The sequence below is a fragment of the Melospiza melodia genome, chromosome 1 (genome assembly GCF_035770615.1).
Source record: "Melospiza melodia melodia isolate bMelMel2 chromosome 1, bMelMel2.pri, whole genome shotgun sequence".
In the NCBI taxonomy this organism is placed as follows: Eukaryota; Metazoa; Chordata; class Aves; order Passeriformes; family Passerellidae; genus Melospiza; species Melospiza melodia.
The window spans coordinates 3070269-3097365 of NC_086194.1; the positions used below are offsets into that span (position 1 = coordinate 3070269).

Sequence of the window (27097 nt, forward strand, 5' to 3'; positions counted from 1 at the left end):
CAAAGGCAGCATTTCCACTGAAATCCAGTTCCATTTCAATCATTTCAATGAAATCAAATGATTTCATTTCCACTGCAATCCAGATTCTGTGGAGCAGAAGGTCTGAAAGCCTGATGGATCAGTCTGCAAGGCACCACAGCTGCTGCCCTGGGCTAACAGCACGTGTCCAAAATGCTGAGGGAATGCTCTGGGAATGTGTATTTGGGAAAGGAGATTCAGCAGAGGGGATAAGCTCAGCCCATTCCCAGATTTCTGTGGAGATCTCTTAAGAATTTCTCTTTACCAAGGAGAGGAACCTTTTATAGATCCTGAGGAAATGGTGAGACCTCAAATCACTTGGAAATTTCAAAATATTTGTTCCTCCAATGACTATTATGTAAACCCAGAGTCCTGCTGAGGAATAGCTCCCCTATGTAGGTCAAGAGAAGGAAAAGCAACTTCTGAGTCTTGCAAGGGACAAAAGTGGATTCTGAAAGTGTATTTTTCATTTTCCTGCCTGTTTCCTTCAAGCAGCACCACGGATTTCTCCAGATGTAGAGAAAACAGCATTTGCAGATATGTACAAAAGTTTATTTTACAAACAGCAACTACTTTGGAATAACAAAATTGCAAAAACATAGAGCAGCATTAGAAAACCAGCTCAGGGGGACATTTTCCATCTGAAGCACAATTTAACAGATTTCACAAAGTAAAAATACCCCCAGCCCTTCCCTCAACCCCTCCCCAACCATTCTCTACCTGATGGAATTTCTTTATAAACCCTTGACTGAAGATATGAAAGATTTTAGTGACAGTGCAGTAATTTTTGATAACTACAATTAATTGTTTGACCATACTTCTATTACCTTTTCCTGGCTTTAAAAAGTCAAATCAGATTTGAAATACGATAAAAATTTGATTCTGTAGCAATATTTTCTCTAATAGGTATTGAATAGTAATGGTTATATTTGTATATTTTGTAACACCATGAACCCTCTAGTTCGATTTTCTTAGAAAGGGAAAAAAACAAGTTACAGCTGTACTGAAAATGATGAAACTACAACAAATATCACTGAAATATTTGTTCAGGACTCTGCTGCTGTTACAAACATGTTTGTAAATGTATCCTGACTTGGGTATTGAATGTATTTAATGCTAAAAAGCATAAAAAGTTTACCAAAGGGTGGAAGGGTTGCATGCAAACACTTTGTCACTAAATTCTTAATGTAGGAAAGGGGTAAGAGCAGAGTTTTGGGTACTTCTAGAAAAGTGAAAAACCTCCATGGCCAATTCAATGTCAGGAATGTGCTGTGGGTGGACAGAAATGGAGGCAATCATCACCATCTCCCTTTGAACTTGCTTTTCATAAGTGTACCAAAAAAATCATCAAGTTTTGGGGAGCTTAATTCAATCAAAGAGAGAAGGAATTGATGCCTCAGCGAGAAATTACCACTTTTAATTTTCAAAGCTACTGGGTCCTGATGAGATTAAGAAAAATAATTTGAAAATGAGCAAATGAAAGCATGTCCAGATATTACAGAAAGCCAGTATGGTACAACAGTGCTCATTAATTCTAATCAAACCACGCTGGTTTTGTCACCACAGACCCCAATTTTCAGGTTACATTATGCCAATAAAAAATCTGGTTCTCAGAATACAACTTTCTAAACCCCCTCAAAAAACTTTACAGATTATTTTAAATCAGCTGAATCAGAATATTGCAAGAATTACTCAATGGTCTTCAGCTTGAATCCATTTATATTTTTGCAAGCCATTTGCTTGGAACTAAAGAGTAATTTTTGGTACTAAACTTTACTTTGAAGGTGTTGTTCATGTTTTTTATGAGGCATCCCAGTATTTCTGTAGTCCTGCTTTAACAAGATATAATTCAATATCTGCAATACAGATTCTGATATTTCCCATGGTGAATGGGATACAGAGCTTTTATAAAGGAACCTTTATGGCTGGTTTTCTCAAAAAATTATCATCATGTCAGTGTTTGAAAGAGTGCTTTAGACAAACTCATGACACACTCACGGTTTACAACATTTAAAATGTGTTGAAGGATGCCAAGCACTGTAATAGGAACTGAAAATCAAAGTCAGGAAGTGTTTGGAAACACATTTTTAGCCTCTGAAGGACATTGCTGTGTATCACAAAATTCCTCTTTTAAACATAAAAAGTTTAGACAGGTTGGATATTAAGCTCCAAAGTCATTCATCACATTTTTGCTCACTGCTTGTCAGTTTGACAATTCCCAGTGGGCATCAGCTCACCTTTCCCAGCACAATTCCAGAACACCACAGTTCAGGAGGGATTAAGACAGAGTGGCAGGCTTTGTTTTCCTCACCTATTTCCTGGACAGAATGCAATAATCAACAATCAAGACAGAATGGAAACAGCTTCCAGCAATAAAAAAAGCATTTTCAACTAGAAATGGCAGCCTTTTTAAGAAATTGACTTCACAGTTTAATAGTTGCTAGCACATCTCTCCTAAGGTGTTTATAAACAGACTTGAAGACAGTCCTGACTGCTGCACCCAAAAAGTGGCAGCAGCAATTCACCTAAGTGTAATACATGGCTTGGAAAAGCTGATTCAAGGAAACCAAACTGGGCTTTTTTATTATTATTATTATTTTGTAAAAGTTGCATTTGACATAAAAAAATAAAAAATAACATCAGCTGTCGAGCTCAGTCCTTCCCTCTGCGAGCAGAGCTGAATTCACTGTTAAACAGGAAAGCTTCAGCTAATTCAGCAAACAACCTTCACTTGTGACACTGTCAGAAGAGTTTTTTAGAATATAACACTGAAAGAATTGTGGAGCAGAGTTTCCATCCTCCAAGGAACAGCCTCAGCTGTATCTGCTGCTCTCACTGGGGCTCCTGTTGTTGGAGTAGCTGCGATCGCTGTCGCTGTCGGAGCCGTAGGATCTGCAAGGGGAAAAAAGATTTAAATGCCCCAAAGCTGCAGTTTGAGCTTCAAATTGAAAACTGCATCATGTCAAAAAATTGTCACAGATAAGAAAACACACCAGTCTTTTACAGGGTTGTATTTCTTGTAAGTGAAGGGTTTATTAAAGGATACTCAAAATGGAAATAATCATTAAATTCATGTGTAACTCAAGTCAAACTGTTTGTAACTTCTTGCTCTGTTACAGCTAAAAACCATCCAAAATGAATGTTTTCATAAAAGCTAATTGAGCTGAGTGAGAAATGTATTCAACAAATGGAATTTTACACTGCAAGCTAGGATAATTTCACAAATCCTTGATTTATATATTTTATTTTTCTGTTTGAAGGAGGGTCTTAAAACTCAGGCCCCATAAGCACAACAGAGGTGTGTTTGTGTGTCTGCAGTGTGGAAATTGTATTTAAAATGTTTTGGCTCCTTCAGACAAATTCCAAGCTCAGCACCTGGCCAAATGTCAACACAGAGCCCAGATGGTTTCAGACAAGCCACAGGACACGTTCAAATTACACAGAACAAGCTTTCAGAGATTTGCCAGCCCCCTGCCTGTAAGAGAAGCTTTCTAAGTGAAAGGTGAGCGTTTCCTAATCTCACACTGAAGCTCCTCAACTTAATAAAGCAATGGTTTTGAAGTTTATTTTCACATTCTTCATTAAAACTCATTAATTTTCCCTCCAACACAAGATGAAAGTTGTCTTGTGCAAATGGGTGAGAGCAAAGTCCATTAAGAGTTGGTATAAAGCTGTGAAAAAATTCATATGAGGAGAGGATGAAAATGTACAGTAGTCTTAGAAACTTGATTTATTACTAATAGAGGGTATATTAAAAGGTATAAAACAAATCATCAGTGATATTAAATGTATCTACAACTTTTCATATCTCTGATCTCTGTGAAATGTGCTAACTTACATAAATCCTCTGGACTGAGGAGAAGAAAATATATTCTAAACTCAGCAGATTTGCAGGTAAAAATATTCTTTCAAAATACATTCTACAAAGTTAAAAATTAAATCTGGATTGCAGATTGCAGAAAAGTTTTAAGTTTCCCTTCCAGATTGTTTTAGATCCACTTCTGCAGCATAACCAAAAAGAATTTACCATACAGTGGAATTCTTTGCATACCAGGCAGCTTTTAATCCATAAGAGAGCACTTGAGTTAAATCTTGTGAGCTATGTGGGTTTTAAAAAACACTTGATATTATTTTAAAAATATAACAGATCAAATCATGGAATCATTAAGGTTGGCTAAGACCTTTGAGATCACCAAGCTAACCCAGCCCCATTGTCTTCATTATTAAACCATGTCCTCAACGCCACTGCCACAAGTTTTTAACACTTCCAGGGATGGGGACTTCATCATTTCCCTGGGAAAAGGTGCTAATTTTGAATGCATGGAGACAATGAACTGGAAACCAACTTTTCCTTATCCTGGCTGCTTCCCCATCCTCATACTTGGAAAGTCAGAACTACCGACTTCCTCGCTCACACACACGCTCTGATTTTAATTGGAATTTGGTTTGAATTATTACTTTTGCTGAGTGTTATTTCTCATTCTTATGGGGAAAAAACATCACTCTGGCCTTGTTCAACACCCTCTGGTTGTGTTCAGGGAATCCTTGTGCAGCCCAGCAGGGTCAGACCCACCTGGATCTCCGGTCGTAGCTCCGAGATCTCCGGTAGCTGTCGCTCCTCTTGCTCCTGCTCCGACTCCTGCTGTAGTAACTGTCATAGGTGTAGGACCTGCTTTAAAGGGGGAAAAATAATACTGAATTCACAATTTCTGGTCTAAAATGCTGTTTTAAATGGTATTTATATAGAGATATGAGAGGATGTATAGGAATTACTGTCAAGGATGTGGCAAACAATTCTACGCTTTATAAAGGTTTCAACACAACAACAATTTTCAAAGTAACAATAAAAATCTCAAATTTTATTAGGAAGGACATAGTAAAGCTTTATAAAGCTTTGTGCTGTCCCTTTTTTTCCTAGTAAAATTCTTCTTTGCTGATAATTCTGAAAGCAAGCCAAGTAATGTGTTCACTGCTATTTATAGCATTACCTACAACTGTAATGCCAGGATGGTTTGGTGATTTTCAACATTTGAAAGTGTCTTGTGTTCATTTTGCTTTGATTCACGTTGTCATCATGATATTATAATAACAGTTTTAAGTACTACAGATCCCTGGAAGTGTCCAAGGCCAGGTTGGATGGGGCTTGGAGCATCCTGGGATAGGGGAGGGTGCCCCTTCCCATGGCAAGGGGTTGGATCATCTTCAAGGTGCTGTCTAACCCAAACCATTCTGGGATTCTATGAGATAAAAGTAATCTTAAAAAGTATTTTTATAAATAAATATGTATTTAGATATGCATTTGTATTACAGTATGTATAATAAAATAGGTAGTATGTATGATATGTAATAGTTTCATATGCAATAATTATATAATAAAGTATATTTTAAAGAAATTAAATAAAAGTAGACTTGTACTAAGATGATTTGATGGGCAGCACATTTCTTGCAGTTTGTATAAAAGGACAATCTGATGCCTCAGGTTTTAACTTTTGTATTTCTCAGATTCTGTGCTGCTTTAGTGTGAGTCTGAGCTCCACATCAGGGCATGGTGAGCTCTGTGCACAGAGCAGGGAGACAAAACAATTCCTGCTCCAGCTGGGCACCAAGGACAAATGACCCAAATTTCAGCCCCAGAGCACAAACACCGTGGGCTGGAGAGAGAAAAACAAGCAGGGTGGGACTGCCTGGGCTAAAGCTGGAATGGGACAATGAACTGCAAGGTGCAAATGGAGCAGAACTGATCCCAGGGACAGACCCCGGGAGCGCTCGTGCATTTTGGGGCCATTTTGGTTCATCTTGGGTGCAGCCCTGGCTGGGCTCTGGTGCTGCCCAAGGTGCATCCATGGAGGAGATCCTTTGAATAAATCCCTGCTTTATTCTTTAGCTCTGTCCAGTCTCTGTTCTAGCTCAGCCTTCACAAGGCATCAAATCCATACCTGGACCGACTGTGGTGCCCATAGGAACTGCTCCTGGATCGGCTCCTGCTGTAGCTCCGGCTGACAAAATCAAAATCACAGAGGGGTTTTTAGTCAACAGAAACCAAAAGTGCTGAAGAGAGCAGGGGGAGAGGGGGAACAAGAGGAGGAGAAGACATCTGGCACAGTTTGCAGCTGGGTGAACTCACCTACGGCTCTTGTAGCTGTGGTAGGAACTGCTGCGGCTCCTGGAGCGATCCCGGCTGTACCAGCCCCGGCTCCGGCTCCTCGAGTAACTCCTGGACCTACAGCCAAGGACAGGAGAGAACACAGCTGAGGAGAGCAGCAGAAAATGGGAACCAGAAGAAGTTATGAATCTTCAGCTTTTTAGCTAAATATTTATTCCACACTTGCTAGATGATATGGCCACTGAGTTAATCCAAGGGCTGGAGCCCCTCTGCTCTGGAGCCAGGCTGGGAGAGCTGGGAATGTTCCCCTGGAGAGGAGAATGCTCCAGGGAGAGCTCAGAGCCCCTTCCAGGGCCTAAAGGGGCTCCAGAAGAGCTGGAGAGGGACTTGAGACAAGGGATGAAGGGACAGGACAAGAGGACACTTCACACAGGTTTCCAGAAAAGCTGTGGCTGCCCCTGCATCCCTGGAAGTGTCCAAGGCCAGGCTGGAGGGGACTCGGAGCACCCTGGGATAATGGAAGGTGTCCCTGCCCATGCATGGTGTTTAAGGTCCCTTCCAACCCAAACCACTCTGTTTCTTCTATAACACAGGGCTGTGAAAAAACAAAACCCACAACCTGAAAAGCATTCTTTGAAAACATAAGAACACTCAATCTGCCAGGGCTGGCTGTGGGAGCAGCACATGCCTCTCACCTGTATGAATATGTAGAACTTCGGGATCGACTTCTCGAGTGACTGTAGGATATGGACCTGGTTCTGTGTCTGGATTTAGACTCAGATTTGCTTCGTGACCTGCTGAGGCTCCTGGAAGGACTGTTGTCATCTCTGCTCGGAGATTCCTCCTCACTGGAACTTTCTTGGTTCCTTGGCCGACGATTTAGCCGAGCTGTTTTCCTCACTTCATCAAAGAGAGACCCAGGCCTTACTTTATTTTTTGCTTTTATTTCAATTCTTAAACCTGCTGGTTTAGGCTCTGGTGCTGATGCTACATTTTTAACCTCTGTTGTCGTACTGATTGTTGCTGGTTTTAAGTTACCAGCACCTTGCAAAGGCTTCCATTTATTGTCTATCATATTGCTTGGTGTATTTTCAGAAATTTCACTTTTTAAACTACAGTCTTTAGCACCAGACGCTGGGGCAAAGTTATTTTCTTGCCTTCCCATTTCTTTTTCTTCTTTAATATTAGTAAAGTCTCTTAAGTTGTTTTCCAGTTTGACAGCATCTTGCTCAGGGATGTCAACCTGTAACTCTTTTTTTACACCAGCACTTAAAGGTTTAGCAGTGAGAATGACAGGAGACAAAACATCCACATCCACCTTCCCCGGCGAGTTACGATCCGGAGTACAAATCTCCATGTTGTCATCTGTCTGAATGACATCTTCCAGCCCATTCTGGTTATTTTCTTCAGCTTGTTTAATCTCACTCTTGCAGGCAGCCACGTTTATTCCTGAGTTTAAAATACCAGTTGAAGTGCTTGTTTCAATGGACTCTTTATTAAGGTTGCTGCGATCTGGCGAGGCCCCACATGTGGTGTTTTTATCTAAAAGGTTTTCATTCACACACGACTTTTCACCATTTCCCATTTTATCTGTGACTATTTCATCCTTTTCATAAACTTGTTTTTTATCCTTTATGTCCCTGCTAAGCTGCTTTTCTTTTTTATCATCCTTGGTAACCGGCTTTTCATTTATCTCATCATCCTCTTCTTCCCCAAACTCAAGGGGGGGCTGCCAATGAAACACTTCTTTTCTTTTCTGGACTTTGTGTTTTTTCTCCTTTTTACCTTTCGATTTTTCTTTTGCTTTTTTGGAATGTGATTTTTTAGGAGTCTTTTTCAACCCATGTTTGTGTTTTTTCAACTTGCCTCGAGTGTCTGCTGAGCTGGAACAAGAACTCTCAGACTCAGAAGATGACAACTGTTTGCTTGTCTTCCACGTGCAGTCAGAACCCAAAAAGCCCTCTGAGGAATTGGATTGTTTTTTTATCCTTTTGGTAACACTAAGCTCTGTGTCAGACCCTGAGGTGGCCTCTCCTTCTTCTTTCCCAGAGGAGGGTCTGGAATCCCCCCTGTTATGCTTTGCCTCTCCTCTCTCAGAGTTGGACTCCGAGTCCCATTTGCTACCTGAGTAGGATTTGCGTTTTGTTTTTGCACCACCTCTGGGCTGCTCCGAGCATTTCTCCTTAGCTGCTTTCTTTTTGGAGTGATCACAATCCCGCTCACCCTTGCCTTTCTCCTCCCCTCTCTCACAACTTAAGCTATTTTTATCCTGTTTTTCAGCATCCCCTTCTAAAGGAAAGCAGCTTTCTTTTTCTTGGACCGCTTTGGCTTTGGCAGAGCGCTCGCTGTCGGAGGACAAGTCTGAGGATGACAAACTGTCACTCTCCTTCAACCCTTGGGAAGACTCATCGTAGTCCTTTGGATGTTTGTAAGGCAAAGTGCTATCAGAGCTCGTTTCCTGCCTCAGTTTGAGGCCCCGAGCTTTGGGATCGCTGGATGTGGATTTCCTTTTGCTCCTGTGCCTGTCCTCATCGCTGAGGGAATAGTCAGACGTGGACTCGCTGTACCCCGACCTGTCACTGCGGTATTTACTGGGGGACGGTGACCTGCCAGAGGAAGGAGATTTTGTCCTGGAGCTCGATGGGCTTCTAGACCTTGAGTAAGATCTTGAGTAGGAGCGGCTTCGAGAGGATCTGCTCCTGGACCTGGGCCAGCTCTCCGAGCTCCTGTCGCTGCGGCCTTTGGAATAAGCGCTCCGCTCGCTCTCGGAGCTCCTCTCCTGCTTGCGGTAGGAGGAAGAAGTGTTGGCCTCCTTAACCACCACTAAATTGTAATTAGTTTGGGTGGGAATTAGGTGGGTTGTTTTAGCTTTCATCTCCTGAATTCGCTCATATGATGGCTTCCAAGGTTTCTGCCCAGGTTTCCACCTTGAAGGTGGGGGACTGTCACTTAAGGGTATGACAGGGAGGTTTTCTGGGACAACTGGTGTCACGATAACTTTGTCACTGGGCAGGATCACTGCTCGGACAGGCTCAGCAGTCTTGGTCAGCTTAGTGTCATTTAACCGTGCTGAAATATTCCGTGGAGAATTGGGAACAGTCTTTTGCTGCCTGGGGTTAGAACTTGACCGCGACCTACTTCGAGATCGTGATGATTTAGAGGCTGATCTTGATCTAGAACTTCTTCTGGAGTAAGACCTTGATTTAGATCTAGACCTGGATCTGGACCTGTAGTATGATCGAGACCCTCTGCTTGATAAAGATGACAAGCTCTGGTCTTCCTTGTCAGATTTAGACCAGTCCCTCCTGGATGAGCGCCTGGAAGACAATGAGGAAGAACGAGATTTCCTCTCACGGTCACAAGATGATTTTGTCCTCCTGTGGAAGGAATGAGAGGATTCTACATCTGATGAGGCTGATGTTTTCTTTTTCTTTGTTTGCTTGTGCTTCTTGAAATGTTTCTGCTTTTTAGATTTCTTTTTATGCTTCACCTTCTTCTTCTCTTTCCTGTGCTTCTTGTGATGGCTGGAGTATCTCACAGTGCTCAGATCAGCAAAACCGTTATGGGACCAAGACCTGGATCTCCGGGATGCACTTCTCTCATCCCATCTGCTGCTACAGGGGTCACTCAGCCTGGAAAACAAACAAAGAAACCCCAGACTAAAGCAAAAGCTTTAAAAACATTTATCTAAATTAAGTATTTTTAAACTTAATTTTAAATAAGTTTACATAAACCCTAGCACACATTTTGTTACCACAGAATTGCTTTGAGGTCCTTACACTCGTTCCAAGATGTAGAATTGCATCACTATCAAGAGCTACTTCTCCCCAAGAAATAAATCAACTAACACAAGCAAGTTTCACATATTTTAGGACCTATGTAAAGAGATTTAAATTACCTCAGTCTGCAGGACTTTGACCTCTACAAAACAGGATCCTAAAACCATATTTAAATACAAGTTTTAAAACATCTCAGTACATAAAAAATAATAATCTGAAATATTTTCAATTATGCACTACTAGTTATATATAATATTTTTAAGTTTTCCATTAAAGATTGATCTCCTGCAATTTGATAGGAGCTTATATTTTGTATCAAGCCATCAGGAATTCTGGAGAGCTGACTTCCATGCCTCACACAGTTTGTAACTGCTGAAAGAACATACAACTAAAACAATAAAGGCTTAGTGGATTTGATTGTTTTACTCCAAAGAAACTGTAATCCACTTTGAGGAGACGGAAATCACTGAATCCTTAAGGTTGGAAAAGATCTTTAAGATCACCAAGTCCCACCACCTGGTTCAGCACTAAACCATGTTGTCAGGTGCCACATCCATGTTTTCTGAGCAATTCCAGGGGTGGTGACGCCACATTTCCCTGGGTAGCGTATTTTTTCTGTGAAAAAAAAAAATTTTCCTAATGTCTAAACTATCCCCGGCACAACCTGAGGCTGTTTGTACTGCTGTGGTTACATCTACACAACCAACAAGGCCTTCCCAAAGGCAGGACATCTCCGAGCTGTGGGGGTGAGGCTCTCACTTGTCTCCTTTGCTCCACTTCTCGCCGCTGGGGGCTCGGTACGTCCGCAGCCTCTGCATCTCCTCCTTCCAGTGCGGGGGGGTCTCGCTGCTCTCCTCATCGTCCGACTCGGAGCAGGAGCGCGACCGCGGCGGGGTGTGATAGCGCTGGGACAGCAAACACACACAGCAAGGCTTTCTTACACAACTCCTGCACCTTTTGTACTTTTTATATAGACTTCTAAGCCTGAGAGAGGCCAGCAGCTCAGCCAGCTTTTGGAAATGTGGAAGGAAGAATCAAGGAGGAGGCCGTGGATTCCCTTTCGGAATAACGTGATTATTGCAGATAACCACGCTCGTTTTTAAAGCACAGATGTTTCACTTCAGTCACTCTTCATGGTTTGTAGGAGCAAAGACAAGCCCCATTTCAAAAGTTACTGCTGTTCAACTCTTCAGAAATGGGAATCACTTTAAAGCAATTAAAAAAATAAAAAACTGAACACAAAAAAAAAAACCCCAAAAAAACCCCCAAAACTCTTTCACAAAAAAGAGCAATGAAGCTTCACATTAAAAAAAAGATGCTTAGGCAGAGAATTTAAGTAGGCAACAAGCTACTTGTGCAGCAGAGAAAGAAGAACTCTGCTACTGCTAACTCATTATTTTCCATTACCCAGTGGGATACACACTTAGGTAAATTCTGTGAGGAAATCAGATCCTCCTTGACTCAATAAAAGCACATCTGGGTTTGACTCAATTATTTTGAGCCACTTATAAAAGCAATAAAATGAGTGAAAAAAAAGCATTGTCCCAGAATAAAATTACAAAGATGCATGTATTTATTTATCCAGGTAATTACAGAAGGTTTTAAAACATCCTTCTTTTATAAAAAAACAAAATCAAGATAACCTGAGCTTCCCTATTGTTTCAGCTGAAGCCATGACTGAATCAAAACCAGCTTTTACAGAAGAATGGCCTAAAAGATTGCAGGGTGTCATGGACCTCCCTAATTCTCACATTTTATACTCTGGAGTCTCATGGAACCTACAAACAAGGATTTTGAAAAACATCACACCTGGACAGAAGCTGTGCTAATAAAGGCTATAAGAGGTGGAAGAAAAATGTGTTTCTGCAACTGCCAGCCCTAAATGACACCTTTTTCATTCTTACTTTTGCTGAGAGGGTGCCAAAATGATGGAAAAAAAAAAAAAAGAAGACAGAAACCCCCAAAATCTGTCAGAAGCCAATTCTACTCTGCCTTAAGTTATTTTTCCCCAAGTCTTTATTTACATAAGTATTCCCAAACATTCCATTTAGGCATTTTTTTGTCCAAACAATCTTTAAGTTAAAAGAAGTCACAGGAAGGATGGAAAAGAAGTGTTATAAAATCAACTACCTGACAGGATTTCAATGCTTTCTAAACTGGATACTACAACATGTAAACAAACTGTCACACAAAGCCCTCCAGGGAAATTCAAAGCTCAAAGTCAGGGGTGTTACTCTGGCTGAGAGGAAATAAAGAAATAAATAAAATTGTCACATACTATTGTGCCTCTTCCTTTAATTTTTCGTCCCGATTTAGAGACTGATGGTTTCTGGTCAGTCAGAACTGGTGCAGCATCAAGAAGCTTCCTAAATAAATTAATAAAGTATGAAGTTACACAGCAAAAAACACAATTAACTTACAATTAGTTTAAGTTAAAAATGAGAAATATTCATCATTGTATTCATTTTCAGACAGAATTCAGTGTTTTTTTTTTTTTGCAAGAGAGTTCTGCAACAAAAGGCAAATCAACATGTATTTGTTTTCAACCAAATGTGCAGCCTGATCTCTTGACACAGAAATTAATGTTAACAATGAACTTGCAAAACACTGTCACAAGAGGTTAACTTGTGTTTGGGGCACAAATCCTGAACACAACATGGGCAGAAGAGTTTCAGGATCTCAGTTCAGGACAGTTCACTGATTCTAAAGCTTTGCTTCTTTCAGCCTGTGTAATATTCCCAAAAATAGTGAGGAAATCTTTGGGAATGTGAGTGATGTTCCAAGGAACGACTTACAGGAGACTGTACCATTAAGGAAATATAAAACCCAACACCAAACAAACCCAACACTGATTTTAGAGCTAATTAGAGTAATGGATTAGCTCAGCTAATCAAATGCAATGAAATTTGACAGTGGAGGTACAAAAACACATTGAAAGCATCTCATGAACTTGTGACTTCCTTTGTAGCAAAAGAAGAGCTTTTTCTCTAATTCTCAAACACTGCCAAAGTCATGAAATTCCAGGGGATTGATTCTGAACCAAAGTTTCTTCATCAGTCTAAGAAAGATGAAAAATCACCTTTCCCAATCCCAAGTCTCCCTTGCAATCAAGTATTTCCTGTGGTTTGCATTGCATGATTGCTTCTGAAATTAATCATTAATTGTTTTTAATTGAGTTTAACACCCTTAAAGACCAAAGAAATCATCTTGAGATCTCACTAGCACAGGTCACAAGGAAAAGAAACTGTGAAAAGGCCAATGAAATGACCACATGCAGCAATTCTGACACTGCAGTCAGCAGCACCAGCAAGAGAACGTTAACAGGAATATTTCATGCACAGATTTCAGCAAGTCAGAATAAAAAGCTCAGAGTTCCTTACGGTTCAGGCTCTACATTGACAACAGGCACATCTCTTCTGAGCAAAAATCTATTTTCAGGCACTGGGGGGATTTCCTCAGGACGTACCACGGGCTTGTCCCGCTTGGTGCTAAGGTCGACTTTGTCTGCGCCATCGCTCTTGTCAGAAAGGCTGCTGAGGGAAAGAGCAGGGTGAGAAATCACAGTTAGCTGGGAAATCCCTTGGCCAGCTGGGTTCCAAGAGAAGATGCATCAAACTTAGAGTTGGCTTAACAGCCAAGATGTGTTCCACAACCCATTTTAGGCTAAAGGGAGGATGGGCCATTATTACTGGAGAGAAAGTTCAGTTCTTGCTTTACAGCAAGTGATTCTGCTTTTCATTTACAACTTGTTGAGAAATACTTCTAAAATATAATCAAATATATGTCCAAAGTTCTGCAGTTTGCCTAAAGTCTCACTTTTACACAGGTGTGCTGAGCCCTGTGGAATTTAGTCATTTCAACATCACTCTTGCTTTTATCTACAAAGATCTTCAATTTAATAGAAAACTCAACAAGCTCAACTTTAGGGTTTTTTGTTTGTTTATAAAATCATGCACCAAACCCCAAACTTTAAAGCATTTCCATATTTACTGCTTGAGCACTTCATGAAAACAAAGCAGAATTGGCCAGATTTTACTGCAATTGTTAGATTTTAGAGACCAGTCACCGTCTTTGGCTTGAGGTTCGCTTGCACCTTGGATCCTCCTTCTTCCTCTCCTCCTTCCTTCGTTTCCTGGACTGTTTGGTTTTAGCTCTTCTTTTCCTCTTTTTCCTCCTGCTCCTTTCATTCTCAGCCTCACTCTCAGAGGAGGATTCTGAAGAGCTGGATGCACTGGAAGAGGACTCTGAGGCTTCTGAGTCAGAGCAAACTTTCTTCTTCTTCTCCAAAGCTTGAACAGATATTTTCAATTGACACTGTGCACATGTGTGTGCATGTAAAAGCACAAAGCACATCATTTTACAGATGTATAAATACACAAATGGGCCATTCTAGAAAAGCTCTGAACTTTTTAACAATATCAAAGAATCAAAAAATCATCTGATTGTGCCCAGACTAAATCCACGTTGGTATTATACAAATATTTTCCAGCAAATACAGAATACACAGATAAGCAAAGACCACTTACAGTAAAAAAAAATTAGGTACTTTTAGAAACAATGCACAGGTTGCAAATCAAAGATTAAGAATAAATTAGTTGCTGGCCCAGTTGTGTATTTTTTTTTTTTGAAAACTTTGTTATTTCCTCTTTTCTCTATTCTCACACTTTTACACTAGAGCTCCTCTTGACTTTCTCTAAAGGACATAAATTACCACCTTAGCCTAGGGAAAATCAGAAATTAGGTAGAAAATGCAAACTTATAACACTCCACTAATTCACAGAGACTGTCCAAACATATATTTGAGATAATTTATTCTCTATGAATCTTCATGAAAAGGAAAATAAGATTGACCACATATATTGCATATACTGACTTCATAGTCTTAAAACAAACCTTTGGAAAGTGCACAAAATTCAACTTTAGAAAAGTGCATTTGTGTCTCCCTCTTTCTAAAAAACAGAGAATTAATTTTTGATTCCTTTTTCAGTTTGTCATGTCAACCTCTAACATGAGCAGGGGAAAAATGTTGAGGGCAGAATTTTTTTTTTTTTTGCTGTGCTTTCCTCTCCTACACCAAGATTTACATTTTACAGGCTTACAAGAATTAATTAAGATTCTATATGTCCACCATAATGATTTTTAGCTGTTGGTGGAATTGTACTCTGAGAACATGAGTGTTGGATTAAGCCCTTTTCTGACCCACTCATTTCTGTTTAAACTTCTGATCCATCATCAGAATGTATTTTTCAGTTCTCAGTGATCACAGTCCCTCCTGTTCTGATGGAAATCCCCAAGCTCCCAGGGTCACACTGGTACAATTATATTGATTAAACTCCAGCAGACCTTGAGTTCTTCCCTATGTGCTTCAAGAACTGAAGCCACCCTGAGACCCACAGAGAACAACAGGAACTCTGTCACTGGGAAGCTCCCACACCTTCTGGGTGATTTCTCATGGGCAGCTCCTCACAGCACTGACTGCTCCTTCCTCACAGCAAAGCCAACAGACCCCAGCTCCCTTCTCAACCAGCTGACCCCTCTTTTATAGCACTCAAGCTCACTGGACACAGCTGGGGCCTGTTAAGGGCAGGGCTGGTCTCAATCTTTGGTGATTGGCACAGCTGCAGCTCCTCAGGGGCCTGATCACCTTCTGCACCATCTTTATTTTCTTTCTATCCCACACAGCCATTCAGCAGGTTCTGCAGCACAGCAAGGAGAGATCAGCAACAGCTCCTGGGAGGGGGGATGTTGGATTAGGCCCTTTCCTGACCCACAGCTGGGGCAACTGAGAGGTGCTTTAAAAACTTTTATTCCATTTTCAGTCTCATGTGAAGGGTGAGACAATACAGATGTTATCATTTATGTTATTATAATTGGAAGCTAACTATTATTTAATTATAATACATGATAAGTGTTTCTTGGCCTATCAGCTTTAGCCACACCATGCTGTAAATGTCTTAAAGCCAATCATCTAAAATTACCCCTCGTGGGTCTCACTACAATGCATCTTTCCTGTTCTATTTCTCCAAAGTATCCAGTCTTATTTGCAAGGTTATCTTTTGAAACTTGTTCCATTTCTCTCTCAGCAATGTCTGTCCATTCCATGACATTTCCAAGTCAGCATTTCTCATCTCAAAGTTTGCACATAGACGCACACACTGGGTGAGCCTTCTGTCAGGCTTGGAGAATTCCCTCCAAATCCATTTCCTACACATGAACATCACTAATTTGGGAATGTTGAATTAAAATTAATGAATAATTTAGGGGACTCACCATCCCTGGCTGAGCTGGTGAGCAGCACCCCGCAGTCAATGACTCGCACGTCTGCGTAGGGCCTGCTGGCCGTGTCGGTTTTGAGATTTTCTATCTGTTCTATGACCTCAAACCCAGAAATGACCAGCCCAAAGACAACGTGCACACTGCAGAAAGGAATTGTTTACAAAGTACAAAACAGCTATGAATCATTGTGGTGATTTTCCAATTAATTTCACATTTAAAAAGTCAGTCTGATGTAGAACACTGAGCTCTTAATGCATTAAGGTTTTTTTATGGTTTTAAGTTGAACATTGACAACCATGCTAAGATTTTATGCAATGTGAAACAAAGATCCACTCTGACATCAAGTACCTCCCTCAAACTGAAGCAGTCTCATCTCCTCAACAAGAGCAGGGTAAACAGATGAAAATTCCTAACCCACCCTTCTATTTTTGCAGTTTTGTGCAACAGAGATCAAGAGCCCATCCATAAACATGACAGAACTCCTCCCCAGAGAAGCAGAATTTATAGATCTCCACAAACCCAGGATACAATTCCCCCCCTGGCATTGCAGGGACAGTTAAAATAAAGGAATCTTTGGTTTTGTTCTGTGGTACCACATTTCTCTTCCTGTCTTCCATTTGCCCCATAAATTTTAGGGATAAAAACAAGCCCCAAAAGAGATGACTGCTCAAATATATTAAGTTTGGCAATTCAAGTCCCAAATTTATGGGCTGAGGGCAGCGAGCAGTTTTAAAGAAATAATCCTAGGATTTAAGACAATTCAAGTTTTTGTCCAGCTTTAGGAAATAAGTTGTGACTTGAAATTTTTATAGAACTGAAACTTTTGTTTTCCATCTCATCCCATTGTATAATTTCCACAGAGTTAAGGATTTGTTTCCCCATTGTTGTCTACTTTCAATATAACCCTTTCAATATAACTTCAGCAATCATTTGAGACATATGAAAGGATTCTTACCCATCGAGATGAGGAGCAGGTTTTGTTGTTCTGTTGGACAAACAGCAAGATGGGAAGATGGTAAAATAAAAGAAAATCAGGGATTCAGATGAAGTAAAAGAGGAGAATGACACAGAAAAAAAAAAAAAAAAGAGGTGAAGGTAAGACAAAAATAGTGAAAAAACACAGTTAAATATATGGAATTAACAAATTAAAATTACAGATTATACACACAGGCTTTCTTAAACTTTTACATGGTGTTTGTTTGAAGTTTAGCTAAGTGTGCATATTGAAAGCTGTACCAAGTATCATTTCATGCATGCAGTAAACAATTTCCAAGTGTCTTTAAATACATATTTAATGTAACTTTATGATTTTTAATCACAGAGAAGATACAATTTGGTGATAAATATTATTAGGTGACCAGTGGGATTTAAATGTTTCTGAGCTTGTTAGCTTCTTAGATTGCAAGGTCACTTTAAAGACAGCTTATTTTAAAAAAGAAGAGTTAGGTGAGAGATTCTCTGCTTCTCCTCACCTCCCACCACTTCTTTCTCATCCCCCATTTACCTGCTTGGCCTCCTGACTCAGAACACAAAGCAATATTTGTGTCTTAAATCTCAAACACTTCAGCTCAAAACCTCACAGACTTCCCAAAATCAACAGCAGACATTCTGTGCCACCTACACCTCACTGATAAATGCAGATTTCCTCCCTATTTTTCAGCTGCTCACATTGAGCCTGAATGGAAACTGCAACTGCCTTTTGTACAAATCCTTTGGATTCTAATGCTGTGAATCCTTTTCTAAAAGCAAACTAAAGTTACTTCTCCAAGTGAGCCTGAATTCCTGCTGCACAGGGGATCCTGCTATGCAGGAATATTGAGTAAAGAACATCAGAGCCTGCTCAAATATTGGGGGAGAAATAAAATAAATCATTTCTGAAAACATTTTTTTCTCTCTCTCATCCCAAGCCCTATTGTGCTTTTAAAGCCTTCTTCCAATGAACTCAAAATAAATAATCAATCACAGGTGATTTTTCTAGATTTACAATAACACAGATTTGGTATGAAGTTGTTCACTGCTAGAATAAAATATTACTTCTTAAACACTTCCCTTGAGTTTTAGGTCACAAAACCCTGCAGAGTGCTGAACACATCCCAAAAGGTGGAACTGTGAATCAGGAGTGTTTACACTCTTGATTTTTTTTTTAAGCTCCAAATGTCAAGCAGCACACCCACTTCCTTAATAGTGAATAATACAGAAAGCTTTGGGTTAACACAGGGGAAGAAATGCTATTAACACAACATTAAATTTCTCACTAGCACTGGGTGTTCTTTGATTTTTCCTTGCTAACACAGCATATTGCTACAAAAAGAGAAATCCTTATGGCTTTTGAAGCTCTTGAAGCAAGAGTTAACTGCATTAACAACCTGCTGCTAAGTAAACAGTTTAAGTGGCTTTAATTATGAAGCTGATTTAAAGGGGTGAAAAAAACAGAAGTGGGTTACTTCAATGAAACCAACAGTAGTGAAGGCTGAGGGTTTAGAATTAGCTGGAAACAGCAATGAGCTCAAAACCAGGGCTGGGGAGGCTGCAGGTGCTCCTGCCATGCTGCAGCAGCACTGGAGACTAATTAAGCAAATTAACTAAGCAGGAGCTGCCTTTGGGCTGGTGCTTACTGAGCAGAGAATGGGTGCTTGGTGCATTAAACCCATGCAGAGGCTGCCCCACTCCCCTGGCAGTCTGAGAGGTGAAATAAACTGGGTTTTGTCCTTGTTCACCAAAAGAACTCCAGGAGAAGCTCTGTCCCACAGGGAAACCTTTCAGATGCACCACAAGGACTTGGGTGAGTGAACAACTTCAGAAAACAGAGCCCCCAATTCTTGTGGTGCCTTTGAAAGTTCTCTCACCTCAGTGGCAGGGCTGTAATGTGACATTTATTCTGCAAAGGTGCACTTTAAAAAAGCATTCCAAGGTTTTCTGCATCAATCTTTGAATGTTTGCTTTGGCTTCAGAACTTAACCAGGAGCAAACCTACCTCCTGTCCTGGCACTATGGAAACCTAAAGCCATGATGAGTTCATCCCCCCAAAATAATATTTTATTAGAACATTTCTATATAGAGCTCTCATCATTTCAACCCTTCCAAATCTGCCTCTTAATAAACAGGTTATTTACAGAAGGACAAATACCTTTCTCCACTCAAGTTTAAATTGGTTTAAGATACTGCTGAAGAGAAAAATCATCTTTTTGATAAAAGCATGTTCTCACCCACCCCCCCAAAGAACCTCAGGCCTAAGAAAGGGTTCAATGCACATAACAATATGATCAGAAAAACAAGAAAGAGAAAAACAGAAAGAAAAGGAAAGGACACAGCCTTAGAGGAATGAGACATTACCTTTGGAGCGCACGATGTAACACTGTTTCTGTAAATTTTACACAAAAATGGCAGAAATAAATTGTAATACATTTTCAGACAAAACTGAGTCTATGTTTTATTAAATACAAGTTTAAAATTATTATTAATCAAGTTGTATGCAGAAAAAAGGATGCCTAAAAGAGGGCTCTAAATTTTCTTTAGGACACACTTTGAAAACTAAAGTTCTCCTTAAAAACAAAAAGAAAACTGGAGACAAAACCTGCTTGCAAAACTACTGCAAAAACAAACAGTTAGAAAGAGAATGCCCCCACTCCCCTCTGAGCCTCAATCCAGCAAAAAATGCCCCACTTGAAGCAGATGAATAAGCAATTTCTGTGGGTTTATTCACATGCTTGCAGCCCCACAGGGGTTCAGAGTTCTGCTGAATCCATTCCCAAGCAGAACTGCCCAGGCTGGCACACAAATGTTGGCATTCACAGAGGAAATGTGTGCAGCCAGGAGTTGCCAACTTCAGCCAGGTCACACTTAGCTACATCCTCCTCCTACTATGAAGCTTTTCTAGAAGTGAGAAAAATCAGTGTTTTCTCTAAAATATGTGCATTGATTGCTTCTGCTCAGAATTTAGACCAAAAACCACATTGCAGGTGCAAAAAAGCCCAAACAGCTGCAGCAGCTGATGCTGGGTTTTAGCCTGGTGGAATTCTGAGCAGCAGCAATGTTTGAAAACTGAATTATCAGCTGAGCTCACCCACAGCCCTGCCCCCACCCCCAACACACTATCAGTGATTAATTATCTCTTTGTTATTGATTACACATTAAAGTATCCTGGGAAAGTTTCCATTTTTCTATCAACTTTTGATCAAGGCAATGGGACCTGTTTGTGTGAGAAGTGCAGATGTACCAATAATGCTCAAAGATAATGCAACATCAGCCCCTTCCATCTGACATTTTTTCATTTTTGTATTAGTCAATAATTAGCTCAAAGGTATTTCATTCACAACAACAACAACAAAAAAGGAAATTATTAGCTGTTGATTAGAAAAATACCTGGTTTGGGACACCAAAAAGATATGAGCTATTTTTAATGAGCTGGTAACATTCAGAAATAATTTGTAAATTCAAAACAAGAGTACTCCCAAATTATTTTATCCTTCATTTAGCAGATCAAAGTGGTTCCTTTGTTTCAGTTTATGAACTGGGCATGGCACCACACAGTAAAACATTTTTAGACCAAAAAATCCTATTTAGTTCTGAGCAAGAAAACGGAGCTTGAGAAACACATTAAACCAACAACACCCTCAATAAGGAAAAAAAATCTGTCAGTAATAGGAAATCAGACTCAAGTTTTAAATAGCTGTGGAACAGAGAGAGACAAGAACTCCAAGCATTTGAGCTGATAAGGAACAGAAACCAGGATCCTCTTTGGGTTGCACTAAGGGCTTATTCCTCAGCACACTGCACAGCTGAACTAAAATTAAATAATTATGACACAAATTTCCCTCTTTTCACAAAGAGGTTATTTAGTTTTGTTTCCTATTGCTGCTTTACTCTGCCTTCTGCAGGGGCACTTGTGGTTTGCTGCAAATGGAGTTTGGGAGATTTGGTGAGAGGGGAAACAGAGCTGAGCAGTGGGAGGATCAGGAGCCATTGATGTTATTTTATTGCCTCATTTTCACCAGAGCTGCACAATTCTGTACTGGGAATTCCTCACTGGCAGGTGGGCCACAGGAATGATGGAATGGCTCTGAACAGACAAGAGATTTCCAGAAAAAAAGAGAAGGGAGCACATGGCTGCAGAACAACACCCAGAGGGATGCAGCCACTGAGCTGGAAACGCCAGAAGAGCCCTGGGATCAGCTCTGTAACTGCTCCTGCTGATGGCAGCAGCAACTCAAAGCAGCTGCTGGAGATACAGAAAAAGAAAAGATGATTCTGGAGGGGTTCCTGCCAATCTGCCCCATCCTAAGGATTCCTAGCTCAGGACCCACATGGGAACAGGACAGTTACAGATTTACACCCCCACATGGGTTTAGAACACTTGTAAAATCACTGAGAGTTTTACAGGAAGTTATTCACAAAAAAATGAATCAGAGTGGAGCTCCCTGAGACAATTTCTGACCTGGTGCCTTTACAACTCTCCAACACAAGCCTTCAGTGAGCTGCTACAAACCTCAGAAAACTGAAATTGCAGGGTTTTCCACATCTAGAGGGATTCTCTCTGGATCCTTTCTGCTGAACTGCAAAGTGCTGTGTTCCTCCAGAGCAGGAAGTGTTCCTCAGGCACATGAGAGCAGACTCGGCCTGTTCACAGCACAAGTGCATGGAACTCACAATCCTCCCTCAGCTCCACTTTCTCCTTCCCACCCAACTGTTGCTCCTACTCAATTAAGGGAAAATAAAAAAAAAAAAGGAGGAAAATACTCTCCAAGCATTAAACCCAGCACTTGTGATACTGCACAGACATTTCTGATCCTTGCAGCTCTGCACTGTGCCACTCTCCAGCACACCTGGATTCAGTCCATGCTTTTCCCTGAAGCCTCCAAACATCCCTTCCGTGCCTCTTCCATGCCCAGCTCTCACTGCTGCCCATAAATCCTCACAGCTCTTTCATGCCACAGAAATCCCTGACTACTCCAAGACAGCTGATGAGTTTTTAGGATGGCTCAGATGCCTGTTTACGTTAAGATGAGTCTGGAGATTCTGTTTCAAGTAAAACTGTCCATTTTAAATCAACCTTTAGGCATTGAATTCTTGTGCCTGGTTTGCTGGTGCAATATGCCAAAGAGACATTTGCTCCCTGATTATTTAAAGATTCATTATTCCAAAATACAAAACTTTTCTCTGGAGAGCAGGAATTTCTGGTGAATTAACAGAACTCTATAGTCAGGATCCTGAGAAATCCCTGACTACTCCAAGACAGCTCATGATTTCTTATGATGGCTCAGATGCCTGTTTACATTAGGATGAGTCTGGAGATTCTGTTTCAAGTAAAACTATCAAGTGAACTTTAAATCAACTTCTAGGCATTGAATTCTTGTGCCTGGTTTGCTGGTGCAATATGCCAAAGAGACATTTGCTGCCTGATTGCTTCCTTAAAGACTCATTATTCCAAATACAACTTTTCTCTGGAGAGCAGGGAATTCTGATGAATTAACAGAAATCTATAGTCAGGATCTCTGCTATTATTTTAGCCCTACTTGGACAAACTGTCATAGAAAAGAAAATCACTTTTTTGCACTCCTTATCTGCCACATTAGATGTGTATAAGATACAGAGTTCTCATCCCTGAAAACAAACACAGAGCTCTAAGGAAGCTCAGATTAATTCTCTCCCTTTCTATACATTTAATCAATGAAATTAAATAGACACAAATACAAAAAAATAATAATCTAAGGCTACCACTGAATATTGCCTTTCACACACTCTTCAGGTTAAACATTTGAAGATTTTTTCCTAATGATAAACTACAGAGAAACTGAGCATTACCGGGAGTATAAAAACCACATTTTAATTTCAGCTTAAAGCGTAAAGGAAGAAAATATTTTATTATAGAAAACTATAGATTCCCTAAAGTAATCAGAAAATGCCACCCAGCAAGAGTAACTGCTTTAATAAAGTGTATTTTATAGTGAAGGCACAAACTGCCTGGATAGAACCTTCTGGAGCTGTTTCCCACTGGGAACCCTGATTCTCTCCTGGCTCCAGGGCAGGCTGGGGCCTTTTCAGACATCAGAGAGCCCAGAAATGTGCATGGGAAGGCAAAAGCTCCAGAGCAGCCTCATGCTGAAGGCCACAGAGCACACCCCAGGAGCCCAAAGCTGAGCCTAACCAGAGTAAATGCAGCTCTGGTTTCCTGCAGAGCTCAGGTGAACCCAGCTCTCATGGAGGTTTTTAGGTTTCTTACTCTGCCTCAATTCCCACTGAACTCACACTTCTCCTTTAAGTGATTCTATGAAAAAAACCCAGAATTTCTCAAGGACTCTGCATCTTTCAAAATACTTCTATATTTGATCAAAGTGCTTTTAAATAATCTTCATTTATTGGCCTGTGTTAATTATAATTTAGTATCCAACACAACCTAGGGTTGTTTTGGTGTGTGGGGAGAGACAAAGTGTTTAAATCTGATTGAACAAGCTGAGCCTACCAAGCATCAGGGCAAGAAGATGACTTTGGAATCAAATGCAGGAGAGAAAAGAAACTTTAGAGCCCTCAAATGACAGCTGCTTGACTGATGGGACATCATTAGGTTTTCATGTTTAATGTTCAGATAAGCTTAAAAATGGAAAATTGAGGCAAGAGAACCCAAAGGCAAGTCATCAAATAAAAGATAATGAAGCAATGCCCTCAGAGAGCTTATTAAGGCATGGAGTTGTATTTATATAAACTGTTTTCCATCTTAATGTGCACACATCCTTTCAGATTTATTGTAATGAAGCACAACTTGTACAATTTCCTTTGAAGGGAACAGAAAAGAAGCTTTTGAAACAATTTTATCTCTATGGAACGTCTGAACAGTGCTAAGTGTGAGACTTTCTTTTAGGTTCCTATGCATCTTCCATTTTCAGGACATTTTTTAGGAAAAGACCTAAAAATGTTTCTTATCTGAACTACATCATATCATACTGAAGATCTTTTTCAGGCAAAGGAAAAAAAACCAAGATTTTTGAGGACAATTTACTCCTTTACTGAAGACAGGGAAGCGCCATTCATTCTTATCCCCCAAGAAAGATGGCAAAGAAAAAAAGACTTTTTCTAGTTAAGTAACTATGCTAAAATTGACTTTTCAAACCCCAGTGTTGTTGCACAAAGTATTTCTGGACTAAAGTTATCAACCTGCTCTTCCCAAATACAAACTGGTAAACATTAACAGGAGGCAATTTTGAGAAGGGAGTTAACAAAAGGAATAATCACATCAAAGTTTGCAAGCTTAGAAAAACTGATACTCAACCTAAAATAGACCTGCTTTGAGCTGGAAACCCTCAATTATCAGACCTGAGTGTTTTACTTATGAGTAAAAATGTAATTTCTAGAATTTAACAGAATGTTGTTACTAGAATGACATTTTTTAAAGGTAATGAAAGAAAAATCTGGTTATCAGCACATCAATCTACATAGTGTTGGTAAATGCAGCACTATGTAGAATTATCAGACCTGAGTGTTTTCCTCAGTAAAGGTAAAAGTGTTTGCTGTAATTTCTAGAATTTAACAGAATGTGGTTACTAGAATGGTATTTTTTCAAGGTAATGAAGGAAAAATCTGGTTATCAGCACATAAATCTACATAGTGTTGGTATATGCACAAGTTAATGGAGTTATGATGTATTAAAAAAGCATGTCAGGAACAAATACTCAAATAAAATAGTAATAGTAATCATAATAATCAAATAAAAATTCCCATTCTTCTCCTGAAAAAAAACCAAAGAAAACAGCCCCCCAAAACTCATAAATCATCATTTTTTAAAGAGCAAAACCATACAAACCACCTCTAGATCTCACTCCCCCTCACACACAATGCTCATCACTGTCATTTGCAGAGAACCTGATGAGATTTGTGCACCCACAAAGCAAAGAATCTATTTCCTGGCTGCTAAGAACTGAAGATAAATCATATTTTTAGGGGAAAAAAGCCACAAAGGAAGAACACCCATGAATGCCACAAGGAGATATTGATCTCTAGCAATTCCTAGTGCAGGTGCCACTGATTCCCAGCCAGGATCAGCTGGAGAACATGGATTTCTGGAGAATTTAGCAATACCATCTTTCTCATGAACAGCGCTTCTCTGTGTAAGAAAAGCTCCACTGTGGGATCACTTCTACTCACATGAAAAATTGGGAACCATTGGTATGTTTCCCTCGGTTTGCCATTGACAAAAGGAACGCTCTGTCATGTTTGAGAATAAAGTTTTCATCTGTTTGAAGAAAAAATATGTTTGTCAGATTTTCCCTGGTAAGGGAGGCAGGTTGTTTTCTTAGTAACTTATGGATGGCTCTAAGGAGAAATTCTGCTGCTGCTGGAGAAAGGGAACAGGATGGAGGAAAAACAACAAGCAGGTTGAAACAAGTCTCTTCAAATTACACTTGAGACAAAACTTTCGTTCTTAAAATGGTGCAGATACAGTGCAAACATTTCTAATTTCAAATAATTCATTATGAGTATATTCAATAAACATTAGGTAATGGATTTAAATCCTGAGTTATTTGGGTAAGAATGAGGTTGGCAGAATTATTGACATTCTAAAACAGGAATTAACATACATGATGCTGTTATTTACACTGCAGGTGGAAAGGTCAGGAGAAAAAGCTGATTATTTCCCTGCTATGGCACACTAAAAATGCCACCTCTACACTCAAAACTGGAAGTCTCAAAGCATAGAAGGGAAAAAAAAAACCTCTCTATATCTCAATCTAAGCATAAAAGACAAAACTGAACATGCATTTTATATTGCAGTGAATAAAGAGGAGTTCTGGTTGTACAGCAGAATATAAAACCAGATCATCTCCAGGTCCTTTCCAAAGATAAAAATACCAATTTGAATGTACAAAGCTTTTCATTTTTAGATCACATATCAAAACACAATCCTGCATATTTAGCACTCACCATGGGAAACAAACCCTGAGTAACTTTTAGTAAATGGATCTGTTCAAGCTAAAAACTAAAAACTTCAATAGTCCCACATCAAACTGTGTCTCTTTTTTAAGAGAAACTTAATTTCATGCATCTAACCACACCCAGAACCAGAGGCTGTAAATAAATATATTCACTATCTTAACATTTGAATATCAGTAACCACCTGGGTTTTTTTTAAGAAATAATTGTATGTCTTTAAACAAATAATTTAAAAACTCACCATTTGCCTTCCAACAGACTTTTACAGAGGTAATTGTACATTTATTTATCAATTCTTTGCAAGGAAAATGACTTGTGTAGCATATAAATAAAGTAAAAAATTAACCCTAAGCATACAAACCTTGAGTAGGGAAGGGGAGGAAAAGGGACATTAAGAAAAGAAGAAATCACTGTTTAGAGCTGGAATTATGTGGATTTTCTCTCAGAATAAGTCATTAACCCTCAGAAAGGTTAGACACAACTCTTTATTTCTCCAAGCAACACAGATATCCATCTACAAAGGGACTTAGCAGTTGTCTATAAATTTACTAGGGAGGGGACAAGGGAACAGAGTTTGAATTTGTGTTACTGAGCTTTTGTCTCTTACCTTTTCATTTTGCAAAAGACCACATTCTCTATAAACAAAAGAATATGTTGACAGTTTTAGGCAGGAAGATAGGAGTTTATTCATGAATAAAGTTGCCTAGCCTCCATGCTGAAAGTCATGTTTAACCAATTATGTTAGCCTTAATTAATTGTCAATTTAAGTTAAATATTAACAAAAAATTATCTGGAAGTCATGCACATAAAAGGAATTCTCATGCAACATTAGTTTCATGCAAAAAGGTGATCTATGAGTGAACCTGTTTTCATTAAGTAATTTGGGAATCAAGACTTGTTTATCTCAGGACTGAACAGAGAATCTGCAAAGACATATTTGCTCTTACCTTTGAAATAGCCACCATAAATAGATTCACCTCCTTTTCCATTACCTACAGAT

The 27097-nt window shown here is 39.7% G+C and overlaps 1 protein-coding gene across 10 annotated transcripts in view; it reads right to left on the bottom strand.

Moving 5' to 3' along the window:
* Positions 1-548: 548 nt before the first annotated feature.
* Positions 549-27097, bottom strand: part of NKTR (natural killer cell triggering receptor) — a 42986-nt gene continuing 16437 nt past the window's right edge. For 2 of the 10 annotated variants that reach the window (XM_063172425.1, XM_063171933.1), the window contains 13 exons: positions 27045-27089; positions 25312-25399; positions 17132-17161; positions 16171-16316; positions 13967-14189; positions 13281-13433; positions 12179-12266; positions 10660-10805; positions 6817-9753; positions 6143-6238; positions 5955-6014; positions 4592-4690; positions 549-2910 (listed from right to left, as the gene is read on the bottom strand). In XM_063172425.1, coding sequence (XP_063028495.1) covers positions 2832-2910; positions 4592-4690; positions 5955-6014; positions 6143-6238; positions 6817-9753; positions 10660-10805; positions 12179-12266; positions 13281-13433; positions 13967-14189; positions 16171-16316; positions 17132-17161; positions 25312-25399; positions 27045-27089 — 4190 coding nt within the window. In that variant the 3' untranslated portion in view covers positions 549-2831. Of the gene's footprint in view, positions 2911-4591; positions 4691-5954; positions 6015-6142; positions 6239-6816; positions 9754-10659; positions 10806-12178; positions 12267-13280; positions 13434-13966; positions 14190-16170; positions 16317-17131; positions 17162-19509; positions 19534-25311; positions 25400-26704; positions 26733-27044; positions 27090-27097 lie in introns of those variants that run through there. The other 8 variants (XM_063172515.1, XM_063172169.1, XM_063172005.1 and 5 more) reach the window with 8 other exon arrangements.